At 43.6% G+C, this 20,776-nt stretch overlaps 1 protein-coding gene across 1 annotated transcript in view; it reads left to right on the forward strand.

Annotated features, from left to right (window-relative positions):
- dner (delta/notch-like EGF repeat containing) overlaps positions 1 to 20,776 on the forward strand; it is a 342,780-nt gene that overhangs the window by 220,416 nt on the left and 101,588 nt on the right. Inside the window, exon 6 of the mRNA XM_068042557.1 lies at positions 4,565 to 4,718. Coding sequence (XP_067898658.1) covers positions 4,565 to 4,718 — 154 coding nt within the window. The remainder of the gene's footprint in view (positions 1 to 4,564; positions 4,719 to 20,776) is intronic.

The following is a 20,776-nucleotide window of genomic DNA, read 5'->3' on the forward strand; positions in this document are numbered from 1 at the left end:
TGCCATTTTCCCACAGATTCATTTTGTGACTCTCCATCGTGTTGGCCTTCCCTTGTTGTTAATCTGTCATTTCTTTACCTCCCATGCAGCTTTTGAAACTCTGGACAATTTTTGAAAACTAGGCTCATTTTCATTGACTAACGTGTTGAGAAGCCTAGATTACCATCTGCCATTTGATGTAGGCTGTGGTTCTCAGGCTTTTCCTCAAATTTGAAATGCTCCCCCTGTTTTAAAAATCAGCATCATTACCTGGGCATGCAGCTTCCCTTAGGGACTCCCCATAAATTGAGTCCCTAATTCAGTCAGATTATTTAATGGAGGGTGTGTCACTGAGTAAGAGAGAAAATTCAGAGTGTGAAGCAGCCATAACAACAACCTGCATTAATATAACACCTTTAACATGGTAAAACATTGCAAGGCATTTCACAGGAGGATTGTCAAACCTGACACCAAGAAATATAAGAAGATATTAGGACAGATGACCAAAAACTTGTTTGAATAGTTAAGTTTTAAGGAGTGCCTTAAGTTTTAAGAGAGAGAGGTATGCGGCAGAGAGGTTTAGGGAAGCAAGTCCAGAACTCAGGGCATAGGCAGTTGAAGGCACGGCCATCAATGGGTGTTTTTTATTTGTTCATGGGATGTGGGCATCATTGGCCAGGCCGGCATTTATTGCCCATCCCTAATTGCCCTTGAGAAGGTGGTGGTGAGCTGCCTTCTTGAACCACTGCAGTCCATGTGGGGTAGGTACACCCACAGTGCTAGCGGTTAGATACAACTGAGTGGCTTGCTGGGCCATTTCAGAGGGCATATCAGAGTCAACCACATTGCTGTGGGTCTGGAGTCACATGTAGGCCAGACCAGGTAAGGACACAGATTTCCTTCCCTAAAGGACATTAGTGAATGGTGGAGCAATTAAAATTGGGGATGCACAAGATACCAGAATTGGAGGGGTTCAGAGATCTCAGAGGGTTTTAGGGCTGGAGGAGATTACCGAAATAGGTAGGGGCAATGCCATGGAAGGATTTGAAAACAAGATAAGTATTTTAAAATTGAGACAACAATGCAAACACCATAGAGGCGAGTTCAGCAGTGGAGGTTTGAGAAGCATTATCTGTCATTTTTATCAGGAAAATTTGTGTGGTGTAATAATGCTCTAATGTGCTGAGGCGATTAGTGAACGAAAATCAGATCTAAATCGCTAAAAACCCCACTTTTCCTCCAAGTAAAGAACAATTAAGTGGTTAGAAAATTATATTATTCAGGAATTGAAAGAAAACTGAGATAGGACCATTAAAATTAAAAACCTGTCGATGGACTCGCTGCTGGTGACAACTATTTTTACTTCAGGCCTTTAATAAAGCTCAAGCTAAGGACATTTTGTCCGAAACACTGAACTATGCTTCATTACGGAGCTGTGGAAAAGAGGAGGGAAGGATATTTCCTCCTGTGCAAGCTGTCAACCATTCACTGTCCATGATAAATATAAACTGTACAAATCAAATAGTTTGGTAAAGATGTTGGAACTTGTCCAACCTTCCTTGCTGCATCAAAAATGTTAGTTTCATGCAAGACACCTGGCTGATAGTACACAGTAAGGGAGAGAGTTGGCTTGTAAGATAATCTTGTCAGTTAATTTGTCATGTTTGTATCTGACAAAACGGTACATGGCACTGTATTGTGGATTTCACATTTTTTTTTGATTTTTTAAAGTTTTAGCTAAGGATTAGCCTAACCTGGGAGGGGGACAGAGAGAAGAAAAGTTACCAAATGTCATTGCTCAAACTGATATAGTGAGTGTGCGGAGTTTGCAAGTTCTCCCTGTGACCGCGTGGGTTTCCGCCGGGTGCTCCGGTTTCCTCCCACAGCCAAAGACTTGCAGGTGATAGGTAAATTGGCCATTATAAATTGCCCCTAGTGTAGGGAGGTGGTAGGGAATATGGGATTACTGTAGGGTTAGTATAATTGGGTGGTTGTTGGTCGGCACAGATTTGGTGGGCTGTTAGGGCCTGTTTCAGTGCTGTATCTCTAAAAAAAAAATTTTATTTTGAACACTCTCAGGTCAATCCTAATTGATATCTGCCATTTAATTTATACAGCATCTGCATGTGGTAAAACTGCTTATCTCAACTATACCTGAATAAGAGATGAGTGTTGATATCCATTGAAATATTTCAGTGCTCCCCACATAAATTCTTATGTTCAACATTGAATTTTTACATTTGTTTACATTGGAGTATAGGAATAGGAGTAGGCCATTCAGCCCCTCAAGCCTGTTCCACCATTCAAGGAGATCAAATTTGCTTTGTATCTTAACTCCATCCATCTACCTGGACTCGATATCCTTTTATATCCTTGTGGTTCTATACTTCCACCACCCTTTTGTGTTTCTTAACTTCTCTCCTGAATGGCCTGGCTCTGAGTTTCAGGTTATGTCCACTTGTCCCGGACGACCCCACCACTGGAAAAGGTTTCTATCTATCCTCCATCGGTTCCTTTCAAAATTCCAAAAACTTCAATCAAATCATCCCTTGACCTTAATACAAGAGCAAAATACTGCAGATGCGGGAAAGCAGAAATAAATACAGAAAGCACTGTAAATACTCAGCAGGTCAGGCAGCCTCTGTCAAGAGAGACACAGAGATGACTTTTCAGGTCAATGACCCTTCATAAGAAGTCACCCCTTAACTTTCTTTTCTCCAGGGCATACAAGCCGCGTTTATGTAATCTCTTCTCATAACCTTAGACCCATAACAACATTCTGTTGAATTTGTGCTGCACTCCTTCCAAAGACAATATATCGGTCCAGATTTAGCAGCAGTCATGGTGGTGAAATTGCCAGGGCTGAATTTTATTCTTGCGACGGGGATCCTGACGGTGGGCCGGAAGGCTGGGGTAGAACCTTCCTTGGTCCCCCGTCAAACTCCTGAAGTAATTCCACAGCGAGCAGCCAATTAACTAACTGCTGTAAGAGACGCTGTCCCTTTAAGGGATGGGCGACCACCTCCACAGCTGCAGGCCAATCGGAAGACTGGCAACTATGCAGTACCGGCAGCACCATTGGGAGCAATGGTGGCAAGGAGGCCCTCCCAGGGCCATTTCCCTCAAAGGAGGGACCTCCCAATCCCACTAGGAGGCTGGTGGGGTCTCCATGTGGCGGCAGGCTCCTCTGCCTCCTTCAATATTGAGGTGGAAGCAGGAAGAGGCCCTTAAGTGACCATTAATTGGCCTGGGGTGGGAAGGCCATCCTCTGCCTTCCCCGCCCCGGAGAAAATGGCAGGGGAGCTGGGCAATGTCAGGAACAACACCTCCTGCCGTTTTGCTTGCCCTCCCCCCCCCCCGCCCCTATGCCTGCCTGTAAGGGCAGAGTAAAATTCTGCCCTCAGTGTTCGCCATCATTACTCCTCTAAGACATACAGCAACTTCTGGAGTTCATTCCTGTTCAGTTAAACACAGAAATTCAGAAGCTGTTGTCAGTCATTCTGTGTTTCGGCAGAGGGTGCACTGTTGAGATCCCCATTCTGCAATCAATGGGAAATCACTGAACCATTAAAAACGTGTCCTGTTACGCTCCTATTCTCTTGAAAAAGTTACACTTTGTTGAATGAGTGTTTTTAACGGCATACTAAATTCATAATTATCACAAGAAAGCCTCACCGGCCATGAAAGAGTAATTTTATACTTGTTGAATGTCAAACCGATTGGCCGGCAGCTGTGGAGGTGGTCGCCCATCCCTTAAAGGGACAGCGTCCCTTACGGCAGTTATAAGAAATTCCACTCTTTTAAAATAATTTTCTTAAAGATTTGTTTATGATATTTTACTTTCTGCTCAAATCCCAAGTGTATGTCCCAATTATTTAGTTCTTTATTGGTAAAATTAAAAAATTATAAGTAATAGAATTCAGTGGTTTATACTAAAACAAAATATTGTGGATGCTGGAAATCAGAAATAAATACAGAACATGCTGGAAATACTCAGCAGGTCTGGCAGTATCTGTGGAGAGAGAAACAGAATTGACGTTTCAGGTCTGTGACCTTTCATGACCTGAAACGTCAACTCTGTTTCTCTCTCCGCAGCTGCTGCCAAATCTGCTGAGTATTTCCAGCATTTTCTATTTTTTTCCCCATGGTTTATGCTTCCTGGTTTGTTGTCTGTGAGAATCATCTATATGATTGTTTTTTTACCCTGATTGATGACATCATCGTTGCTGGATGCCTGGAGATTCTCTTAACCTTGCACCAGATAAAAACTGACATCAGGAAAAGGAGGTCCACGCCACTAAAAGCTCTAGATCTTTGTGGACAGCTTTCTTCGAGGTCAGCGATGAGCACTGTAACTTCTACGTTTACACAAAATCCAAGCCATCCTTTCTAAGGTGCAGTGCCCAGAACTGTACACAGTACTCCAGATGGTAATCTAACCAAGGATTTGTATAGCTGCAGCAATACTTCTTCCCCTTTATATTCTACCCTCTAGTTATGAAGGCGAACAATTGTTCGCCTTTTTGATTATTTTTTGTACCTGAAGACTACATTTTAGTTTAACATTTTGCATGTATATTTATAGGTAACCTTCTACTGTGACTGTGAGGAGGGACACATTGGGCTTTTCTGTGAGGAATTTGATGGCTGCCATAGCATCCAGTGCCAAAACAACGGAACATGTCTGGACATTAAACAGGGGAATAACGAGAGGAACTTCACCTGTGTCTGCTCACCAGGTATGCTTAATACATTTGAGAGTCCTTTGATCATCAAGATGACTAATTCAGAGTTATTCATATTCTTTTGATCTGCTCATTGCTTTGTAGCTCAGTTTGTGAAGCACAGTGTTTCATCAACAACTTTAGCTTATATAAGACCTTTTAATGTAGCAAACATCTCCAGGCACTTCAAAAATGGGGAGGGAGTAATGGACACAAAGTAAGAATTAGGAGAGGATTGGGGTTATTATGAAGGTGGGGAGAGATGCAGCAAGGTGCAGGAGTTTAGGATTTTTTATTCATTCGTGGGATGTGGGTGTTGCTGGCTAGGCCAGCATTTATTGCCCAACCCTAATTGCCCTTGAGAAGGTGGTGGTGAATTGCCTTCTTGAACCTCTGCAGTCCACATGGGGCAGGTACACCCACAGTGCTGTTAGGGAGGGACTTCCAGGATTTTGACCCAGCGACAGTGAAGGAACGGAAATATAGTTCCAAGTCAGGATGGTGTGTGGCTTGGTGGGGAACTTGCAGGTGGTGGTGTTCCCATGCACCTGCTGCTCCTGTCCTTCTAGGTGGTCGCGGGTTTGGAAGGTGCTGTCTAAGGAGCCTTGGTGCGTTGCTGCAGTGTATCTTGTAGATGGTACACACTGCGGCCACTGTACGTTGGTGGTGCAGGGAGTGAATGTTTGTAGATGGGGTGCCAATCAAGCAGGCCTACTTTGTCCTGGATGGTGTCGAGCTTCTTGAGTGTTGTTGGAGCTGCAGCCATCCAGGCCAGTGGAGAGTATTCCATCACCCTCTTGACTTGTGCCTTGTAGATGGTGGACAGGCTTTGGGGAGTCAGGAGGTGAGTTACTCGCCTCAGGATTCCTAGCCTGTGACCTGCTCTTGTAGCCACAGTATTTATATGGCTACTGCAGTTCAGTTTCTGGTCAATGGTAACCCTCAGGATGTTTATAGTGGGGGTTTCAGTGATCGTAATGCCATTGAATGTCAAGGGGAGATGGTTAGATTCTCTCTTGTTTGAGATGGTCATTGCCTGGCACTTGTGTGGCGCGAATGTTACTTGCCACTTATCAACCCAAGCCTGGATATTGTCCAGGTCTTGCTACATTTCAACCTGGACTGCTTCAGTAGCTGAGGAGTAGCAAATGATGCTGAGCATTATGCAATCATCAGTGAACATCCCCAGTTCTGACCTTATGATTGAAGGAAGGTCATTGATGAAGCAGCTGAAGATGGTTGGGCCTAGGACACCAGTGATGTCCTGGAGCTGAGATGATTGACCTCCAACAACCACAACCATCAGGTTGATCCCCTGGCTTGATAGTAATGGTAGAGTGGGAAATATGCCGGGCCATGAGGTTACAGATTGTGGTTGAGTGCAATTCTGCTTCTGCTGCTGATGGCCCACAGCGCCTCATGGATACCCAGTTTTGCATTGCTAGATCTGTTCAAAATCTATCCCATTTAGCGCAATGGTAGTGCCACACAACACGATGGACGTTATCCTGAATGTGAAGATGAGACTTCGTCTCCACAAGGACTGTGCGGTGGTTACTCTTACCAATACTGTCATGGACAGATGCATCTGTGGCAGGCAGATTGGTGAGGATGATATCAAGTATATTTTTCCCTCTTGTTGGCTCCCTCACCACCTGCCGCATACGCAGTCTAGCAGCTATGTCCTTTAGGACTCGGCCAGGCTTGGTCAGTGGTGGTTCTACCGAGCTACTCTGGGTGATGGGCATTGAAGTCCCCCACCCAGAGTATATTCTGCGCCCTTGCCACCCTCAGTGCTTCCTCCAAGTGCTGTTCAATATGGAGGATTACTGATTAATCAGCTGAGGGAGGGCAGTTCCCTTGCCCATATTTGTCCTGATGCCATGAGATATGCAATCTGGTGTCAATGTTGAGGACTCCCAGGGCAACTCCCTCCCGCCTGTATACCACTGTGCCACCACCTCTGCTGGGTCTGTCCTGCCGGTGGGGCAGGACATACCAGGGATGGTGATGGCGGTGTTTGGGACATTGTCTTTAAGGTATGATTCGGTGAGTATGACTATGTCAGGCTGTTGCTTGACTAGTCTGTGGGACAGCTCTCCCAACTTTGACACAAGCCCCCAGATGTTAGTAAGGAGGACTTTGCAGGGTTGACAGGCCTGGATTTGCTGTTGTCATTTCTGGTGCTTAGGTCAAGGCCGGGTGGTCCATCTGGTTTCATTCCTTTTTGACTTCGTAGCGGTTAAATACGATAGAGATTGTCAGAGTGCAGGGTGGTGACGACTGAACACTCAGTTGCCATTAGTGGAGCAGAGGGAGATGGCAAATATGTAGTCCACACTCGGGAGAGCAGAGAATGAGAACTGGGAAACAGGGCTGGAGGAGGCTGCAGTAGGGTAGCAGCAAAGCCATGGAGAAATATTCTTAAAAAGAAGGAGCAATTTGAAATCAGTGTGTGAAGCAGTAGATAGACAGGGAAGGACTTGGGTGATGATTGAGCAGGACCCTATGCGGATAGTGGAATCCAAATGAGTTGGAACTTTTATAGGGTGGGGCTAGGGAGGCATTGAAAATGTTGAGCCTGGAGATATCAAAGAGATAGATTGGCATTTGAGTGGTGCTGCGCATAAGATAAGGACAGAAATTCCAGTGTTAGAAGGTGATGGACTATATGTAGGGGTTGAAGCTCAGCACAGATTTCCTGCTTTATCTGCATGCAAATACTTTGATTGCTGCAGGCATTGCTTTTGGCACTTTCCCTGCAGCAACCAGTTTGCTCACCATTGCTGACAGACCTGGATTTCAAAATTGTCTGCTCTGTGTTATAATATCGAACGCTTCCCTAGTCAATCAGCCACATGTATTTCCAAGTTGTTTGTGCTTCAGTGCATCTTTAAGACAGCTCCTCCGCCCACCCTGTGCAGTCTTGCCACGTTTGGACTTGCTGTATGGAACCCACTTGGGAGGATTGTCGACACTCTCAGCACATCTGCAGTTTATTAGGATTGTCTTGATAATGTTTGATTTTTCATGTTTCAGCACCTTTCAAATGTTAAAAACTATGTTTGATACTACGCCACACATCACCAATCTTTGTTGATAGAAGCTGTCAATCAGACATGTTTTCAGTGAGTCTGGTTAGGGACTAAATTGTCACCTCGTAATATTTTGGCGAAGACAAGACTTCTTTGGTTGGGCATGAGTAAGTCACAGAAAGCAGGGTTGCTGAAGAGATAACTCTGGCTAATGAGGAACATTTGAGCAACATCGAGGGGAACATGATATTGCAATAATAAAATGTTATAAGTCAAAAACAAAATATTGCAGATGCTGGAAATCTGAAATAATAAAAGAAAATGATGAGAACATTCAGCAGGTGAGGTAACATTAGTGGAGAGAGAAACAGAGTTAATGTTTCAAATCGATGACCTTTCATCAGAACTGTTACGAGTTCTGCGTTTTCTGTTTTTATTAAAGGTGAAAGGCATTTGCATTAATAATCCTGTTAAAAAAAAAGTTAAAGGTTAAATGGAATAGAATGCATGTGCAGCAAGTTATTTTAAGAGAAGAATCAATCTGCTAAATCTACCTTTTCCCTCTTAGGATAGATAATTTACTTTCATACCTCAGTATACGGAAAGCTTACATCTTTGCTAATATTTACTAATATTGAAATTCTATTAAGAAATGCTATTTGTCTTGTTGCTACAGTACATACCAGGTCATTTACACCTGGGTACTGTACAGATAGTGTACATTGTGATGTCAACTCCTGTATCGTCAGACTGAGTAAAATCACTTCAGTCTGACAACGTGTGGGTCAGTCCTATCTTAGTGTCAATGTTAATACATGTCATAATCATAGAATCATAGTCATTTATGGCACAAAAGTAGGCCTTTCGGCCCATCCAGTCCATGCCAGCTCCCCATGACGCTATGTAGTCAGTCCCATTTCCTGGCTCAATCCCAAAGTCCTGTTCTCAGAGTACTGTCAGAGAAAAAGACATAACAGCTGCATCTATGTTGATGTAGGTGCTTTGATGGGTGACGAGCCCAATCTGGGGAATGCATATCAGGCCATACATATGCTGAAAGCCAAATGAAGCAGATGGATGATTTGCCTTAGGCTGAATTTTATGGGCCCTTGGGAAACGGGCTGGAAGGCGGGGGTGCCCATAAAATAGTGAGGAAAGGCAAGGGTGGAATGCCCATCGCCTTCCTAATGCCATGCAATTTTGTCGGGGGCAAGGAAGGCCAAAGATGGTCTTCTCGCCCAGAGGCCAATTGAGGCCCTTGTGGCCAAATTATAGCCACCTAAGGGCCTCTTCCCACCACTGCTGATAGTCTACCAGCGGCTGGTGGGAACCCCGCCACATAAGGAGGTCACCAGTAAAACAAAACAGCCTACCTGTGGGCTGAGTTGGGGGAGGGGGCCTCCTCCGTGAGAAATCTGTGGTGCATCGAGGCCCCTCGGTGGCAAAGCCTACCCTTCCACAAACAACCCCCCTCCCGCGCCCCCCCCCCACCCTCAACAACTGCCCTCCTCGCCGAGGCTTTCCAGATTGGCCCCAGTGAGCCTGCCAAACTTAACTGAGGTTGAGGGCTCCAGCAATGATCCTGGTCACCGTCCTCCTACAATACCGGCAGTGGCCACAGCTCCCAGTGGCGCTGCCAACACTGCAGAGCTGCCAGCCTTCCGATTGGCCAGCTACCCTTGGGGGCGGGATCCCCATCCTTAAAGGGATTGGGTCCCCCGACGAAGCCAGTTAACTGGCTTCCTGTCGTGGAATTCGGTGGGGATTTCAAAACAGGGCAAAGGCCGGTTCACCTCCTGCCTTCCAGCCTGTCGCAGGGAGACCCCGCTGTCAAGATAGGATTCAGCTCAAGCTTGTGTGCAGATCTCGGAAACTTGAAGCTTCAAGTTAATTCAAATCAACACAGCAGACATGCTACTATCATGGTGTAGCATGTCGGTGGCTGTGTCTTCTTTGATGTTGGGTTAATATTACAAGATTTCAAGATGGCCTATAGGGTGTCTTCATAGCCTTTTATCTTCCCTCTGTTGTGAACTGCTCCTGTCTCATGCCACAATGAATCTCACTTCAAAACACAGGGTAGAATTTCTGCAGGTGTTCCCTAGACTCCTGCTAAAACTGCAGCAGAAAATGGATGAAAACGCCAGAAAAACAGAATAAATAGATGTTTCCGGCATTTCTCCAGGAGTGCTGCTGCTCTTCCACTGAATTCCCAGTGGGAGATCAAGAGAATCCCCATGGAAGTTACTGATGACATTAGTTTTGCCAGCTAAATTACAGCATAAACCCAATATGCATTAACCAAACTGCCATTGAAACAATAGGTGCGATTTCAGTGAGTGTATTTTCAATTTTATCAAGGATGTAGCTGATGTCAATGCAGTAAATTTTGACTTTGTGTGCTAGTGTACGGTGGGTGATTGTGATTCAGCACCTGTTTTACATCTCTCCCAATTTATAGTTCCATTGACTTCAGCAAATCAGTTTCTGTCACTCCCAATATGTAGAATTTCAATGGGCCAAAAAAATTTACCATCCATTCACTTTGTGCTGAATTCCAGTGGATCAAGCTATTTTTTACTTTTTTGTATAGAATTTCAAATTATTTCCCATTTAATTTCATCGTTTCGAATTCATAATGATGAAATGATCCCCCAGTTACTTCCTCTGCATAGAATTCCAATTCATTCCATTGGATAAGAATATCAGAGGAAAGCATAATTGCATTTAGATTAAAAATTATTAATCCCAGCATAAATATTGATTAGTATTTCTATTCATTATCCTCGGCAAATTGAATATAGTTAGCTCAGTGTAAAATGAAAAGTGGGGGAGTGGAACTAGCTGAGTTGCTCTTGCAGAGAGCCAGCACAGACACAATAGGCCAAATGGCCTGCTTCTGTGTTGTAACCATTCTATGATTCTATACATGTTATTTAGAGTCAGCAACACATTTTAGAAATGCAATCCTTTTATATAAAATGGTTATAAATCGGCATTTGCCATTTAGGGTAAGTTAGCTGTAGTATAAAATTTGTAGTCTGATATATAGAAATCCTAATCTAGGCATGACAATCTCAGGGAGACTAGTTGCACATTTATCAAAATATTAATGCACGTATGTTAAAAATAGGCTGATAGGTAGTTGAGATTCTACCATCAAGCTTTGGAAGTGATGAGGAAGAACCTTGCAGTATAGGACTGAGGGATGAGGGTATTTCTGGAGGAAGGGTTGTTTGATGCTTCCATGCCCAGGCAAATCAAAATATACTACAACTTTGGGCCAGTTTCTCCCATGTACTGTACTTCATCCTGTGTGCACATGACCACAGGAAGGCTCCTTAGGATTAAATCAATGCCATGCATAATTGTTGATGTTACAGACTCTGATCCACATTCATTAAAATAAAAACAGAACATGCAAATGGAGGAAATCTGAAACAGAAACAAAATAATTTCTGGAAATACACAGCAAGTCAGTCAGAATCTGTTAAAAGATTGATGTCAAACTAGTGGGCCTATATTTCCCTGGGTACTGCCTTGTCATCCTTTTTAAAAATTGTAACTGTCTGTCTCTTGTATCAGTCTCCCTTAATCGCATTTGCATTATAACTATGTGTATATCCTTCCAATCTAATGGGAACAGTCGCTATCTCTAGTGAGCTGTTAATGATATGGGCAAAGGTGTCACAAAACATGTGAGCCATTTGTTTAAGGATCCTTGGATGGTTGGCAACTGGGCTGGCAGCTGGATGAATTTTGTGGTTCCTTATTTTATCTAAGATGATATCCTTATTTATTATATTGGTCCGGATTTTGTGATAGGAATAATGGTGAGGCTAACAGCACTCATCATTATAATGGGGTAAATTAGTCAGCAGCTTCTGGAGTCCATACACGCACGCACCAAATCTGGAAGTTGCTGGCAAAAATACCCTACTCCTCCACAGAGTGCGCTGCTGCATCCTTACAGATAAACATGGCACTGAAATCACTGTAATGATCCATTTAAGACTGAGATGAGGGGAAATTATTTTCTCTCAGAGAGTTGTTAGTCTGTGGAATTCTCTTCCCCAGTGAGCAGTGGGTCATTGAATATATTCAAGGCTGAGTTAGATAGATTTTTGATCAACAAGGGAGTCGAGGGTTATGGGCCGCAGACAGGAAAGTTGAGTTGAGGCCACAATCAGATCAGCCTTGATCTTATCGAATAGCGGAGCAGGCTCAAGGGGCCGAATGACCTACTCCTGCTCCTAATTCTTGTAAATGGCGTGAACTTGAGGTACTTGTCCACTAGTTCCACACGAAAAACAGCTGAAAAAGTTAGGGTTGATACATTCAGGAGTAAGTCCGTTTTTAAAGGTGTAATAAGTGTTAATTACTGCCAAACTACCTCTCTGGCCCTGAAAATTAATTTTACAAGTATGGAGTCTCATTCCCTCAGAAGAAAATTAGTGTGGAGATCTTTAATAAAAAAAATTTAAATAATCTTTTTACTTTGTCTGTCTCTTATATCAGTCTCCCTTAATCGCATTTACATTTCCAAATCTTTATTTCACTTTCTGCACCTCATTTAAATCTAATTTATATTTACCGTTTCATACTTTCTGGTTTAAACTCTGCATGGCTCAGTAAGGATTCTTCAATCTTATTGGTTGGAGAGTCTCACTGTTTCTTGCCCACCAGCACAGATCCCCTGTAGGGGGCTCCATGCTGAAACAGATGCCGGATTAGAGCAAGTCTGTATTCTAAATCCCGTAGAAACCTAGTGAGCATCTGTGAGCGAGGTAAATGGCAAACGCATTCCTTCGCCACAGACCACAAATTCCGGGCCAGTATTTTCAATTTTGTTGTCAGACCTGCAACTTGCAACTTGCAACTTATTTCTGATAGTTGAGCATCATCTTCAAAGAGTGGAGACTGGTGCAAAGTAGTCATTTAATACCTGTGCCATTGCCTAGGAGTCCATTCAAAGCTGTCCTAGAGAAACTTTCACTGGCCCTATACAGTTGTTAATGGTCTTTTGACTCTTAACATAGCTTTTATTATTTTATTATTGCGACTGCAAATGTCCACTCTTCTCCATTGACCTTTAAGCTTCTTTAACAGCAACTTTTCCTTTATTTGTGCATGATGCATGTCTTTGTTTTGTGATAATTGTATTCTCTTAATCTATGTAAGCTTATTTGTTTAACTTTATTATAATTCTGGCAATTTCCTTTTGTAGTTTATGGTTCAATATGAAGTAAGCAAAGTACTATTCATGAAATTAAAATGGCAGCAATGACTGGAATTTTAAACATGAACAGGAATTGTTTTCTGCTTATTGATTTTTTGGTTGCTCAGCCATTCAGTTTAGGACTCGAATCACAGCCACCTTAGCAGGTATGTTAGAAATTATTAATAATTGCACCATTCTTCTGAAAATAACCATTAGTGTCACTTTGTTGTTATGAAATGTGTGAGCTCCATAGGATATCTGGTGTTTGAATCAATCAAAGCTACTGGAAATGGCTGCAAATGCTGAACTGTGTTGAGACCTAAAAATAGATAAGGATGAAGTATTATTGGCTGAGGCATCAATAATACAGCCCACTATAGGGATGGGCGGATATATAGCCTATAAAAAAAAGACGTATTGGCCGTTAATGACAGACAGAGCTTCTTCAATGCAAAATATCTTACAGAGAAAGCATCAGCTACTGTAAAAGCATCAGTGCAAGCAATCTTTCAAATTATAAAAGAAATTATCTGTAGGAAATGAATGGAAAATTACACATTTAGGTGTTATATAATATACCTACTGTAGTTGTTTTTCCTTGTGTTTTGTAAAACCATTTCATGATATTTGACAGCATTTTAGCTTTGAAACTGCAGTGTATCTTTGTAGGCAGATTGTCCTATCAGGTTCTTAAATAATTCGAGGATTTTAGCCTCTGTTGCTGTGTTGGCGAATCCATTCCTTGTGTTGATCACCCTTTGTGTGAAGTAGAATTTCCTGATATCAGTCCTAACTTTACCTTTAACTAGATTTACCCTGTGGTTACATTGTCCTGTCACACAATTTCATTAGAATCCTAGAGTGATACAGCATAAATAGACCATTTGGCCCATCATGCATCTCTGAAAGAGCTATCCAATAAGTCCCACTCCTCTGCTTCTTCCCTTTGCCCTGCCATATTTTTCCTTTTCAAGTATTTTTCCAACTTTTGTAAGTTGTTAGTGAATCTGCTTTCACCAACATTTCAGGCTATGCCTTCCAGATCATAGCAACTCACTGCATAAACTTTTTTTCCTCATGTCGCCTCTGGTTCTTTTGCCAATTACCTTAAATCTGTGTCCCCTGGATACATTTTCTCCTTAATTACCCTATTAAAACTCTTCAAAGTTTTGTATGCCTCTATAAAATCTTCCCTTAAATGTCTCTGCTCTTAAGGAGAACTAGGCCAGTTTCTGTAGAGTCTCCACGTAACAGAAATATTTCATCACTGGTACCATTCAGTGTGAGGTGATGCATTTGGGAACAAAATCGGAACTCAGTGATGCCATCGATTCTCTAGCCAGTGGAAAAGCCCCTGGAAAGAACGTATTACCCCTGAAATAATCAAGAGTGCCAAGCCTGCTATACTCTCAGCACTCCATGAACTGCTTTGCCTGTGCTGGGATGAGGGAGCAGTACCACAGGACATGCGCAATGCCAATATCATCACCCTCTATAAGAACAAGGGTGACCGCGGTGACTGCAACAACTACCGTGGAATCTCCCTGCTCAGCATAGTGGGGAAAGTCTTCACTCAAGTCGTTTTACACAGACTCCAGAAGCTGGCTGAGCATGTCTACCCTAAGGCACTGTGCGGCTTTCGAGCAGAGAGATCCACCATTGACATGCTGTTCTCCCTTCGCCAGCTACAGGAGAAATGCCACGAACAACGGATGCCTCGCTACATTGCCTTCATTGATCTCATCAAAGCCTTTGACCTCGTCAGCAGATGTGGTCTCTTCAGACTACTAGCAAAGATCGGATGTTTACCAAAGCTACTAAGTATCATCACCTCATTCCATGACAATATGAAAGGCACAGTTCAGAATAGCGGTGCCTCATCAGTCCCCTTTCCTATCCTGAATGGCGTGAAACAGGGCTGTGTTCTCGCACCTACACTGTTTGGGATCTTCTTCTCACTGCTGCTCTCACATGCGTTTAAGTCTTCAGAAGAAGGCACTTTCCTCCACACAAGTTCAGATGGCAGGTTGTTCAACCTTGCCCATCTTAGAACGAAGACCAAAGTACGGAAAGTCCTCATCAGGGAACTCCTCTTTGCTGACGAAGCTGCATTAACCTCCCACACGGAAGAGTGTCTGCAGAGACTCATCGACAGGATTGCGGCTGCCTGCAACAAATTTGGCCTAACCATCTGTCTCAAGAAAACGAACATCATGGGACAGGACATCAGAAATGCTCCATCCATCAATATTGATGACCATGCTCGAGAAGTGGTTCAAGAGTTCACCTACCTAGGCTCAACTATTACCAGTAACCTGTCTCTTGATGCAGAAATCAACAAGTGCATGGGAAAGACGTGTGCTGCTATGTCCAGACTGGCCAAGAGGGTGTGGGAAAATGGCTCACTGACACAGAACATAAAAGCTCAAGTGTTTCAAGCCTGTGTCCTCAGTACCTTGCTCTACGGCAGTGAGGCCTGGACAACGTATGTCAGCCAAGAGCGACGTCTCAACGCATTCCATCTTCGCTGTCTCCGGAGAATCCTTGGCATCAGGTGGCAGGACCGTATCTCTAATGCAGAAGTCCTTGAGGCGGCCAACATCCCCAGCATATACGTCCTACTGAGCCAGCGGCGCTTGAGATGGCTTGGCCATGTGAGCTGCATGGAAGATGGCAGGATCCCCCAAGGACGCATTGTACAGCGAGCTCGTCACTGGTATCAGACCCACCGGCCGTCCATGTCTTCGCTTTAAAGACATCTGCAAACGTGACATGAAGTCCTGCGACATTGACCACAAGTCGTGGGAGTCAGTTGCCAGCGATTGCCAGAGCTGGCGGACAGCTATAAAGGCGGGGCTAAAGAGAGGCAAGTCGAAGAGACTTAGCAGTTGGCAGGAAAAGGGACAGAACTGTAAAGAGACAGCTAACTGTGTCACAGTCCCGACAACCAATTTTATCTGCAGCGCCTGTGGAAGAGTCTGTCACTCTAGAATTAGCCTTTATAGCCACTCCAGGCGCTGCTCCACAAACCACTGACCACCTCTAGGTGCTTACCCATTGTCTCTCGAGACAAGGAGGCCAAAGAAGACCATTCAGTGTCAGGTGATGCATTTGGGAAGGTCAAACAATGCAAAGGAATTGGCGATTAATGGGAGAATACTGAGACGTGTAGCGGAAGTGTATGCCCACAGATCCCTGATGGTAGCAGGACAGGTCATTGAAACATAGAAACATAGAAAATATGAGCAGGAGTAGGCCATTCGGCCCTTCGAGCCTGCTCCACCATTCATTATGATCATGGCTGATCATCCAACTCAGTAACCTGTTCTCACTTTCGCCCCATACCCTTTGCTCCCTTTAGACCCAAGAGCTATATCTAACGCCTTCTTGAAAACATACAATGTTTCGGCCTCAACTGCTTTCTGTGGTAGCAAATTCCACAGGCTCACCACTCTCTGGGTGAAGAAATATCTCCTCATCTCAGTCCTGAAAGGTTTACCCCATATCCTTAGACAATGACCCCTGGTTCTGGACTCCTCCACCATCGATAAGGTGGTGAAGATGGCATATGGAATCCTTTCCTTTATTAGCTGAGGTATAGAATATAAGAGCAGGGAGCTTAGCATTGTCCCCATGTCTCTATTTATAAAGCCAAGAGTCCCAAATGCCATTTTTACAGGCTTCTCAACTTGTCTTGTCACCTTCAAAGACTTGTGTACACCCAGGTCTCTCTGTTCCTTCATCCCCTTTAAAATTGTACCATTTAATATATATATTCTGCCTCCTCATTCTTCTTACCAAAATGAATCACATCACGCTTTCTCTGTGTTAAATTTCATCTGCCATGCTTCTTCCCATTTCACCAGATTGTCCATGTCCTCCTGAATTCTGTTACTATCCTCCTCACTGTTTCCTACATTTTCAAGTTGTGTGTCATCTTCAAACTTTGAAATTATTCCCTGTATACCCAAGTCCAGGTCAGTACAATATATCAAATAGAGCAGTGGTCCCAGCACTGTCCACTGCACATTTCCCTCTAGTTTTAAAAAAAACTGTTCACCACTACTCTCTGCTTTCTGTCCCTTAGCCAATTCCATACCCATGCAGCCACTTCCCCTTTAATCCATGAGCTTCAATTTTGCTATTGTCTATTATGTGGTATTTTATCAAATGCCTTTTGAAAGTCCACAAAAATAGCATCAACTGCACCACCACACTCTTACTTGGTCCAGTCTCATGAGCTGCCGGCCAATCATCGGGCCAGCAGCTCTTAGTCCCAGCAGCACCACTGGGAGTGATGGCCACTGCTGGGACTGCAGCCCAGCCGAGGACATGGAGTCAGAAGTGCAGGTAAGTTTGGTTTGCCTTGCCGGGGGTAATTGTTCAGGCCCCAGTGAGGCAAGGGTGGTCATGTCGGGGGAACGGGGGCGTCATGGGTCCTAGAGGTGATTGGGGAAGTGGGGCGGCCCTCAATGCGGCACCCTGTGCCCGATCATCAGGCAGCCCCCCCCCCCCCACCCGGTGCGCTGAGAGGCCACCAAGCTTGCCACGGATAAAATCCCTGTGGAGGTGGGCGAAGGCCCTTAAGAGGCCATTAGGTGCCCACTTAAGGGCCTTGATTGGGCTGGGGTGGGCGCCCATTTTTCGTCACCCTCCGCCCTACATAAAGTGGGGCGAAGGCGGGAGTGAGTAAGGAAAGTCTCTGCTGATGCATACATGTCACGTTCCTTGAACCCAGCATTGGATGACCTGTCATATGGGCTGACTATTCAGGAGAAGCGTAATGCTGATGTAGTGAATAAAAGTTCTCCAATAAAAACAAGAAATGCTGGAAATACTCAGCAGGTCTGGCAGCATCTGTGGAGAGGGAAGCAGAGTTAACGTTTCGGGTCAGTAACCCTTCTTCGGAACATATTTCAGATTTCCAGCATCCGCAGTATTTTGCTTTTATTTTAGTGTTTAATTCACTGCCACTTCTCTTCCAGGAATGCCGACCTTGAAAAAGTTCTCCAAAGTTGCATTCTTTTGTAAACTTTCATTCAGAGCCTCCTGCTCAATTTTACGCCACCCCCTCGCCACCATCCGGCTCACTGGGGTGGCGTCAATTTCCGGCCTAATTTTCCCCAGCACCAATATTAGGCTGGCTGGCTTGTAATTGCCCCATTTTTGTCAATCCTCTGGCACCACTCCCTTATCTATGAAGGATTGAAAGATTGTGGCCAGAGCTTCTGCAATTTCCACCCTCACTTCCCTCAGTAACTTAGGAAGCATCCCATCTGAACTAGGTGATTTTCTACTTGGAGTGCTGCCAACCTTTTAAGCAGTCCCTCTTTAACAATTTTTATCTTATCCAATTTCATTATTAACTCCTTCATTACTGCACTTTTGTCAGCATCCTCTTATTTAGTGAAGACAGATACAAAGTACCCATTTACTATCTCAACCATGCCCTCTGCCTCCAAAACGAGATCTCCTTTCCTGTGCCCTAATCAGCCCCACCCTTCCTTTGATTTACAATACACAGTATATCAGAGACTGGTATTTCAGGGAGATTACAGTTCAAAAGTGTGTTGGAGAGAGGAAGCTTCTTTTTTATCTATTGTTGATTGAGACATAAAGATTTGTTATCACTCGTGGTTTTAAGGTATCAGAGGATGCAGTTTACCAAAACTATTAAAGAGGGGCGAGGGATGTCAGATGATGATACAATGAGGACACTGGTATATAACAAACTATCACAGTGAAAGGGTGTGAACATCAATGGATAAAACTGAGGGAAGTGGTATTTCAAAATTATATAAGGTTTGTATCTTATATCAGAGAGAGTTATAATGGGTGGGGGAGGGGGCAGCGTTGGGGTTGGGGTGGGGTGCAGGAGCTTGTATTTCAAATGCTATAGTATTGATAAGGAGGAGTGTGGCATGTCCAAGATTCTTTTGGTTTAAAGTATGCAGATTTCTATAATGTGCTGTGAATATTGATTTCAGTTTGTTTTAATTGCTCCTGGGTTAAATAGCATTACAATGTGAACATGTACCTGTGCTCCTGTTGAACATTAGATCTGAAAAGAGTGTTTACTGAGATGAGGAGATTACTATATTTTATTAGTTTGACCTTTCTATATTGGTTCTGTTGCCATGGTGTGGGTTCTGACGTGTACATCTGCCAGTTGTTTTGCTTGCAACGCTTTCTTGGATTTTTTTTTGCACAGGAGAATCAGTCAGATTCAGCCATTAAAATCCTTTCAGCAACTCTCAAATGGCTGGACTTGTGGTGGCAATTTTTTCTGTAACTGTTGTTCTGTCAAGTGAAGTATGTTTAACCTGTGCCGGCAATACCCAGGGTGCTAAAGTCTGACTGTGTTATGAATCGAGTTTCAAAGTTCAGCTGGAAATGTGACAGAATTTATGATTTTCTTTGTTTTTCCAAATTATTTGAGAACAAGGGAGAGGTTAAATTTTGAGTGGAATTTCACCAGAAAATGCTTTTGCCAGCTGTTTATATTTTATTTCAGAAAGAAAGGCTAGGATAGAGGAAGAGGCAAGCAGGATGGTAAAGGAGATGATTCAAGCACCTGTACTTTAAGTTGTTTACACTGAGAATTCAAGAACAATGGGGTAGATTGTGACTTTGTGCAATAGTGTAGAATGGGTGAGAGAGAATTGGCAGCCTAGTTTACATCTCTCTCCATTTCTCTTTCAGTGAATTACTTATCCATATGATTACTCACAGATGATGTTTTAAAGCTATTTTTCTCAGTGCGGGAGTCAAAGTGAGTCTTTGCAAATTCTTAAAGTATTTGAGTTCTTCCGTTTTTCTAAGTGATTTCCAAGCAAGTTGGAAATTGATTTTAGAAGCTTTTTTAGGTTAAGTTTGATTGCAAAGATATTATGATTTACTTCAGAGAGAGAGACACCATCAGAGAGTGAAAAAGATAAACAAAGGGCATGTTTAGAGCACCTATGGTTTATTTCAATGTTAATTTGAAAATCATGATTGTTCATATAAAAAGTTTTACTATGTGTAACTGTGATATTTACTTATCTACATATTGTGGATAAGGAAAACATAATCTTATGAATTTTCCATGAACCAAATGAAAAACATTTGCTTCAATGCCTTTCTAAATATTTTCACTGGAGAAGTGCATCCTGCAGGGCTTCCCTTTGAACAGCATAAATGTTGACTCACAATGCGTATTGCCACAGGAGGTCTGTATGTCTGTATGTATGTGTGTACCCAATCTCCAGGTAAAACTTTAAATTCCAAGACCAGTTCAGAAACAGTGCACTATGAACAGTCTGCAGACTGCAGGCTGAATTTTGTTCTTGCGGCGGGGGTCCCAGCAGTGAGCCACAAGGTGGGGAAGACCCCGCCTCACTCCTCCGTAGGACCACCACATTGAAATTCCACATCGGGCAGACAATTAACTGCCTGCCATCGGGACACCATCACTTTAAGGGATGAGCTCTTGCCTCCAAAGCTGCCGGCCAATTGGATGGCTGGCAGCTCTACAGTACTGGCAGAGACGATGGGAGCAGAGGCCGCTGCCAATACTGCAGGAGACCCTGCAGAGGAGAAGAGTCCGGAGATCTCGGGTCGCCCGCCTCCATTCCAGTCCCTAAGCAGCCCATAAAATTCAGCCATACAAGTCAATATTTGTACCTCATATTCCAACTCCCTCCAATCATCATGCAGGTTGAAAATACTGATGCAGAACAATACTTTGGAGGAATTACACCACAGGTGAATAGTGACAGCACCAGCGAGACAAGTAGAGGTGCCTCCTATAAGCACCAGAGCCACTAAAGTTGGAG

The sequence above is a fragment of the Heterodontus francisci genome, chromosome 11, assembly GCF_036365525.1.
Source record: "Heterodontus francisci isolate sHetFra1 chromosome 11, sHetFra1.hap1, whole genome shotgun sequence".
Taxonomy (NCBI): Eukaryota; Metazoa; Chordata; class Chondrichthyes; order Heterodontiformes; family Heterodontidae; genus Heterodontus; species Heterodontus francisci.